An 8,398-nucleotide genomic window follows, 5' to 3' on the forward strand; every position below is an offset into this window, starting at 1 on the left:
TTTACTTTAAATATATTATTTTGTTTTTAAAATTATTGATCAAAATTCGGTTACTTACCTATATAAACACGATTTAAATAATTTAAGAAAAATATATGAATGTTGCACTTATAATATGTAAAATTGCACCATTTAATATTTTTCTAAAAAGATGTAAAATTAATTTATCAAATCCTTGAATACTTAACATTATCTTAAGAAATAGTAAGTTGAATAAAAAAAATCCCAACTATCTCAAATGCTCATTTCTTACTGAAAAAAAATTAAAACCTTATGAGCAAGGGTAGGGTAGGTTGAGACACCATATTCATTTGATATGATTTTTATAACAAGATGAGGAGAAATAATGTGTCATATGAGTATAGAAGTGTCAAATAATATTTTCTCAAAACTTATATGAGAAAAATAAGTGAGTTTGGACACATGATCTCTTTTTCTAGTTAAATACTCCTTCTACTTCTTTTAATTCAAAATAGTTTCTTCTTCTCTATGGACAATCAATCGTTTTCTTCACAATTCACCTTCCATTCATTCGTTTCTTCTAAATGTTCAAGAACTGCAACATCTCTTTCTATGTCATTTTCTTTTTCTTCATTTTCAAATCTTTTATTTGCTTCAATGTATGATCTTGCTCATGATTTTTTTGTCAGAAACAGGGATTTTGATTTCTAGAACTCCAAGAAGAAAAAAGAAACTTCTGCGCAACTTCTGACTCTAAAGCCACATGTCCCCATACAAGAAAGTGTGACTTTCTCCCATCTTAACTTGGACGGAAGCAACCTTCGTAAGAAGAATTGGATCCACATTAAAACTTAAAGTTTAGAAATTTGATTGCAAGAGGGTCTTTCTTAATGAAGAGTATTGGGTAAATTTTTTTTTTTTTTTTTTTTTTTAAATGTTTTCTATTTTTCTTACCAAGAAATTTGTGCTATATTTATTCGAGTAAATATAACACAAGTTTCTTGGTAAGCATAAATAGAAAAGATTAAAAAAAAAGAAAAAAAAACTTACCCAATACTTTTCATTAAGAAAAATCTATCTTGTAATGAAATTCCTAAACTCCAAGCTTTCATGTGGATTGAATTCTTTCTAAGGAGGTTGTTTTTGTCCAAGTTGAGATGACAAATAGTTTAGTGTCTAGGGACATGTGACTTTAAAATAAAAAACTGTACCGAATTTTCTTTTTTTTTCTTGGAGTTCAAGAAATCAGAATTCCTATTCCTGATAGAAAACAACAATGAACAAGATCAAGCAAATAAAATGTCTGAAAACAAAGAAAAAGTAAGTGACATGAAGAGAGATGATGCAGCTATTGGACATTTGGAAGAAAGAATGGAAGATGAATTATGAAGAAACAAAAGACAAGATTGTTTATCCGTAAAGAAGAAGAATCTGTTCTAAATTAAAAGAAGTGGAAGGAGTATTTAACCAGAAAAAGGGACAAACTCACTCATTTTTCTCATGTAAATTTTTATTTTTGAGTAAAAAGAAAGAACATTTGAAATAGTTGAGATTTTTTTTTATTCAACTGTCTTTTTCTTACCATCGGTAATTGGGTTGTTTTTTTATATCTTTGTAAACTTTTTTGAAGTGTTTTGATTTCTGTATTTTATTCTACCTGTTTATTTTATTGGATAGTTTAATATTATAATTTATAGTTAAATAATTATTTTCGATTATCAAGGTTCACATTTTTTTTCATAGTTAGAAAGGATATGAATTTGAACTTTTAAAAATTAATAATTAATATTTTGTAAAGTAACTTATATGCTTGATATTTAGGATGTTCTTCTTAATTATGACAATGTTAGCTTAATTAAAAATTAATAATTAACAAAATTTATATACCAGAATGAATATAATATAAATTTGTTAAAAAATTGCTAAATCGCAAACAAATTAAATCAGCTGTCAGGTAGGTGGTTCAAGCTTCAATTTATTAAAATCTAAATTGTAAATGGAAACAAATTGAAATACTTACCATCAGTAACATCAGTAAACAAGTGGAAACCAACAATTGTTTGAGAGTTTATATTTTGTTCAACAATTTTCAGTAGATCTCCTTTTTGTCTCTAATGTTTACCATGAGTGATTAAAAGAATACTCCTTTATTAATGTTATATATTACAGATATTTTTTCTGATAAGCGTTTTTTTATTGTAATTAGTTATTTTAACTTTAAAAAGAAGTTACTTAAATACTAAAATTATAAGAATTTGTCACGTATATTAAAAGAAAACTAATAACTCATTTACTTATTGCTTATCTAGATACTATGCCAATATAAATTATGAAATTGGATACTATGTGTTAACTATTTAAACGTCGTCAATAAAAAAGAACCAAATTGAATATAAATTACGAAATTAGGAACTATATTGAACATTTGAAAAAAACAAGTCCCACATCCAACAAAATTGACGAATATAGAGACCAAAAATGATATTAAGTCCATTCAAAATAAAATTTATTCAAACTAAACAATAATCATTAAAATAAAAGTTTTGCACTCACTCCGTCCTCTCATAAGGTATAAGAGACATGGTCATGGATCTCCTTCGAACCTACCCACTTCGTGATCTATTTGAAGAACATTTTGATACTCTTCCTCTTCAACTACATGTTCCTCAACTACAAGCTCCTCAACTACACAGTTCTCTACATGAACATCGATATCAACTTTTGCACCCTTCTACGAGGTGGAGCTGTAAGTTTTTTTTTCCTTCACCCTATGGAAAACTTTCCCTCGGATAAGTAGATACACCTCGAATTCTTGTCATTTCTATCAAAAATTAATTCATTAAATAAAACACAATTAAAAAATTAAACAACACAATAAGTTAAATAAATTATAAACGAATGCAAAACTAAACAAAATTTAATTAAAACTAAAATTATATTAAATAAATTATTAATATATCCAAAAACTAAACAACAATTAATTAAAAATAAATTAAATTCAATAAATTATAAACTCATCCAAAAACTAAAAAATGTTAATCAAATAAATATTAAATGATATAAATTACAAACCTATCCAAAAACTACTAAAAAACTAATTAAAAATAAATAAATTTTAATAAAATCAAACAGATTTAATTAAAAAAAATTAAACTCAATAAATTATAAACCTATCTAAAAGTTTAAAAAATTAAATTATATAAATTACAAAACTATCAAAAAACCAACAAAATTAATTACAAAATATTAAATACAAATTTGTTATATTAAACAAAAATAAAACAAAACAAATTAAAAATTCTAATTCTATAAATTATAAACCTATCCAAAAATTAAAATAAATAATTAAAAAAATTAATTATATAAATTACAAACATATCCAAAAACTAAAAAAATTATTTAAAAAATAATTAATTAAAAACATATTAAATTAAATAAATATAAATTAAAAAAAACATTGAAGGATTCAAGAGATTTCTAGATTTAACATTTTCCAACATTCAATCATGCAAATAAAATTCGTTCAAATCCAAACTCTAATCTCAAAAATTAACCATTCATCATATAATCGTATTATATCATCTCGTAAACTAAAATCGAACAAAGACAATGAACCACCAAAGACAACGAAAGTCAAAAGTAGACCAAGAAAGAGAAGAAAAACAAAAGAAAGCATGTACAGGAGAGGAAAAGAGGAAAAATAGGGTGTTGCTCTCTCCACCACCCCAAGTGCTCTTACACCTCCTCACTATTTTCTTTTATTCCAAAAATATTATACACCTCCCCACCATTTTCTTTTATTCCAAAATTATCCTACACATCCCCACCATATTCAATAATCTTTCTCTTTCTCTCTCTGCATTATTGGTTCAGATTTAAACTTGTGATATATTGCAAAATTTTATTTACACTTTCCCTTAAATAAGCTTGATTGAATCTTATTTTCACTGTTCAATATATATTTTTTTTCTTCAAATCACTTAATAAATGGTAAAATTTTGTTCTAAATTTCTAAAAAAATGTTTATATATATGTGTTTTTTTTACATTTAATATCTATAATTTTTAACATTATATTATGTTTTAACTTACCGACATGTTTGACTCAAATAACTTGAATAAAATATTTAATTTATTAGATAAATAATATAAAAATATTATTAAATATTTAAAATATAAAAGAAAAGTTATTTGTTAAAGATTTGATATTTATTTAGTTCTTTCATCATGTTAGTATATAATAATAATAATAATAATATATATTATTTACTATTAATATTATTATGTTTATTATTTTGTATTTGCATGTAACCTTTAAGTTTATAATTTTATATTTTGCAATATATCACAAGTTTAAATCTAAGCAATACTCCATTAATGTAGAGAGAGAAAGATAAAGATAATGCTCCATTAATGTAGAAAGAGAAAGATTGTTGAGGATAGTGGAAAAGTGTAGGGTATTTTTGAAATAAAAGAAAATAGTGAGGAGATGTAGAGTATTTTTGAAATAAAAGAAAATAGTGGGAAGGTGCAGAAATACTTGGGGTGGTAGAAGGAGCAACACCGGAAAAAATATGGAGAAGGACTTAAGAATTTGAAAAGAAGAAAATGAGAAAGGGAGATCCAGGAAGAAGATTAAAGAAGAAGAGAGATTAGGATTTTGAAAAAGATACAAAAATTATGGTAAAGATAATTTTTTTTACCGAGGGTACTTTTGTCAGTCAAAGAAAATAGGGAGGTACAGGGAGAAAGTGGTGAAGGTTCAGGGAGAAGCCCTCCTCCCTTTGTTCTCCAGAAGGTTTCTTGACCATATCTTTTTCCTCTACTTTCTCGCCATTTTCTTAACCTAACTAGGTAGTGAGAGCTTGTGACTATGTATCTCAAGTTTTCCGTTCCTATAACCATTCTCTCCTCTTATCCAGGATTTTTGCTAATCTATGCTTCTGGAAACAATCTTTTTCGTCTTCTTAAGGAGCTTTAATACAAATAACATGTTAAAAACTATAAATAATTTTAATAATCAAAATTATAAATTTAAAATGTTAAATTAAAAACAATGAAACCAAAGTAAAGACTGGTTAATATTCTTTGCCAGTGAACCCTTATGACCTGATATGATTTGAATAAATAAGAATTAGTAGTCATTTACTGGGTAATGCGTAAGTTATATAAGTTAGAACAACCTTTTAATTCAAGTATCTAACCACAATCTTTATTAATTACTCCAAACCCACCATACCCATCATGTATGTGAACAATTCATTACAGAATGACTGCAAAAAATGACAGATTCACTCTTCGCACCAGGTGGTAGTCCTTTTGTCTCAGCAAAAACATGATCGGTCCTTACTTATGAATCGCTAGAAGCTTCACAAAAACGATGGTAGCAGCAGAAAACACCAATAATAGACAGTCAGACACAATCTATATCACAAGGGGCTTACTTGAGGCAAGCCATATCAAATCTCCTAACATCCAAAATATTGATCACATGGGGGAATCTACATCAAAAAGCTAATAATTTATAAGTAGGATAGATTTTTATTTTTTTTTACCGAATCATTAAATATGAGTTAATTGTGTCTTCTTCGTGATCACACTTAAACTACAAAAACAGCCAGATACACTTGTTACCTAGAAAACATCTGGATGAAAACGCCCAGGGATGGAACTGCTTTGCTCTGCCTGCTTTAGGTGCATTGTCAGTGCATAATTGTTTACCTCTAAAGCTCTTACTTGTTCCTGGTACTGTGACACTAATTGCTTCAATTGCTGCAACTCTACATCTCTGTCTTCATATTCTTTCTGGCGTTCGTGCTGAATACAGATAGCACGCTTCAGAATCACATTTTCTTGAACAAGGGCCTCCACCTGTTCCTTCAACGCCGTATTTTCCTGATGTAAACCAAACAACGAGTACATCATATCACAACCAATGACTTTTATTAGATGGAATTGAAAGAGCATTTGAGCTCGGTATTTAGGTTGAAAATAACAACGCTGAGAAACATATAGCCATAATAAATAACCTGGTGGAAGTTTCGCTCTGTTTCAACACTTGTTCTCATGCAAATTGACTTCTCCAAAGCCTCTAACATTTTTGATGCTCGAGCTTTGGCGTCATCCATGTTTGAAGCATTCATCATTTCTTTAACAAAAAGCTCCACCCATTCAGCACCATTTGTGGGATAATTTTGTCCAGTAACCGGGTCCTCAGAAGCTGAAACTTCTGCATCATATTGCCCTTCACCTACTAAAACAACCACTTCTTCCCATCAATATCCGGAAATGTCATTTGTTTCATCAAACAACAAAATAAATCAAGGTTCAGACTACCAAAACTGACCTAATATAACAAATCATACATTGTAGGGGGGTGGCCTAGTTCATGAGATCAGGAATTGTTTTCTGTTATATGCATTACCATCTGACTATCATGTCCAATAACGCAACAACAAATAGCTCAATATAGGTTCAATAACAACCATTAGAATAGACATTACACTGTCTTACATTTAGATGAATATACTTCAGAACTAAAACTGACCTAACATAACGAATAATACAACTTGTATATAGTTTGATTGAGCATGAAGTAACAGTGAAGAGACTAAAAAAGTGTTAATAATTTATTGTGCAAAGAATTTATACTACCTGTCCACAGGGCATATATATTGCTAAATTATATACCTGTTTCACTGGAAAATGCCTTGAAAAAACCGAAAGTATAAAAGACAGAAAACAGAAGCATCATTTAATGCAAATTACAGTTATGGTCAAATTGCAAGAGGTTTAAAGGTAACAAACTTTGCGATTGAAGAGTAGCATCAGATGCAGTAGGAGTGGAACGAAGAGAAGGAGGTGTTGATGCTCCTAAGCGAAGCTGGTTTAAGCTTCTGATAGCGGAGTCGATGTCGTTGCCGCAATCTTCGAGGGCTTTCTCGAGGAGGTGGTTGTCCATGTCAGGGAAGAAGGCGGCGAGGTGGTGGAGGAGGGAAGAGGGAGAGAGGCGAACCGGGGAAGAAGAAGAAGAACAACGGATCCTCTTTGGAGGAAGCTCTTGGAACAGCGCTGATCTCTTCCCGCACACTATGATCGCAGACATGTTTCGATCCTCTGCTCACTCCGCGTCCGATCCGCCGCCGCCGCCACCCACACAACAACCGCTCATGCAATCCGCCGCTGAATTACCTCCGATCTCTCCTATTAATAACCAACCAATATAATAGATAGGATTGGTACACAGGGAATCAGGGAATAATTTGTATATCTATGTTTCTACACACGCCTTACCTTTCTACTGTTCCAGCCCATCTCAAGTATTCAATATATCTGGTGTTTTCAACTAAACATGTAATTTATTAAATATATTCAATATTTTTTCTTTAATAAATATTCTTCTTTGAAATATTAGTTTTAAACTTGGGAGTAAGCACCTTGGGAGTAAGCACGTTTACGTGTTTATAAAAAAAAATGGAGTTTCTTAAAGTTTTTTCTCATCGTTTAGAGTGTAGATACACGGTCAAAGGTAAAAAATTAAAATTATTATTAATTATTGTTGGTTTATATATATATATATATATATATATATATATAATATATATATATATATATATATATAAACAAAATTCATTAATCATTTATTTTAATATAGTAGTAATTATATTAATACTTTTAATAAAAATTTAAAATTAAAAAAGAAAAGACAACTACCCCTACGAACTAGTTTTCAATAAAGAGATTGAGGTGCAAAGGAAAAACAGGTTTGAAGGAAGAAAAAACCAATAAGAAAGGGTTTTGCTGATTCCAATAATACTTTTACTATGTTCAACTCAATTTTTTTTATTGTTTTCAAAGAATTAACAAATGTGTTTGTATTGTGTCATAATTAACTAATCCCATTTCACCGCACAACACAATAAAAATACATTTATACTATGTAATCAAATTAAATATAAAACATATTACATGCTATTCAATAATAACTGAATTACTAGGGGTATAAATTACATTTTAATTGAAATTAAATAGATGATTGCACAAACCATTTTTTTAAACAAGGTCAAATATGTGTTGGACAACAAATAGATCGCATGTCAATGACACTAACAAAATCTTAGAAATTAGATGGCGGACTGAGAAGGAATTAAAATTATACAATTGCAATATTTATATGAGTTAATTTGCTTAATTAAAACTTGAGATATCAAACTAGAAAAAAAAATATTCTAAAGCAACTAGTTATGAACTGTCTATAATAATTAAGACTCCTGCAGCATTCACTAATTACTAATTTTAAGCTTTTTATTAGTTAAGTTTAGGTAATAGTAATTTTAAAAAGAAAAAAAAAATCCATCAGATAGAATCATTAAGACACCTTCAATAGTTTAAGAAATCATAGTTTAAGAAATAATTAGAATATATATCAAGGATAAAGC

General features: G+C 28.7%; 1 protein-coding gene across 5 annotated transcripts; it reads right to left on the reverse strand.

The window, feature by feature from the left end:
* Positions 1–2,440: 2,440 nt before the first annotated feature.
* Positions 2,441–7,303, reverse strand: LOC124828198 (uncharacterized). 5 transcript variants are annotated; one of them, XM_047301436.2, is made up of 4 exons: positions 6,768–7,247; positions 5,990–6,213; positions 5,595–5,855; positions 2,441–2,782 (listed from the first exon to the last, which is right to left on the reverse strand). In XM_047301436.2, exons 1-3 carry the CDS (start codon positions 7,063–7,065, stop codon positions 5,595–5,597), a joined length of 783 nt encoding a protein of 260 aa, XP_047157392.1. In that variant the 5' UTR covers positions 7,066–7,247; the 3' UTR covers positions 2,441–2,782. The 5 variants fall into 5 exon arrangements, with proteins under 5 accessions (XP_047157392.1, XP_047157391.1, XP_087951079.1 ...); XM_047301435.2 differs by lacking the exon at positions 2,441–2,782 and adding an exon at positions 5,145–5,327; XM_088094953.1 differs by lacking the exon at positions 2,441–2,782 and adding an exon at positions 5,145–5,461.
* Between the last annotated feature and the right edge of the window lie 1,095 nt (positions 7,304–8,398).

This window comes from Vigna umbellata, chromosome 7 (assembly GCF_029865625.1).
Source record: "Vigna umbellata cultivar VRB3 chromosome 7, Vumbellata_1.0, whole genome shotgun sequence".
In the NCBI taxonomy this organism is placed as follows: domain Eukaryota; kingdom Viridiplantae; phylum Streptophyta; class Magnoliopsida; order Fabales; family Fabaceae; genus Vigna; species Vigna umbellata.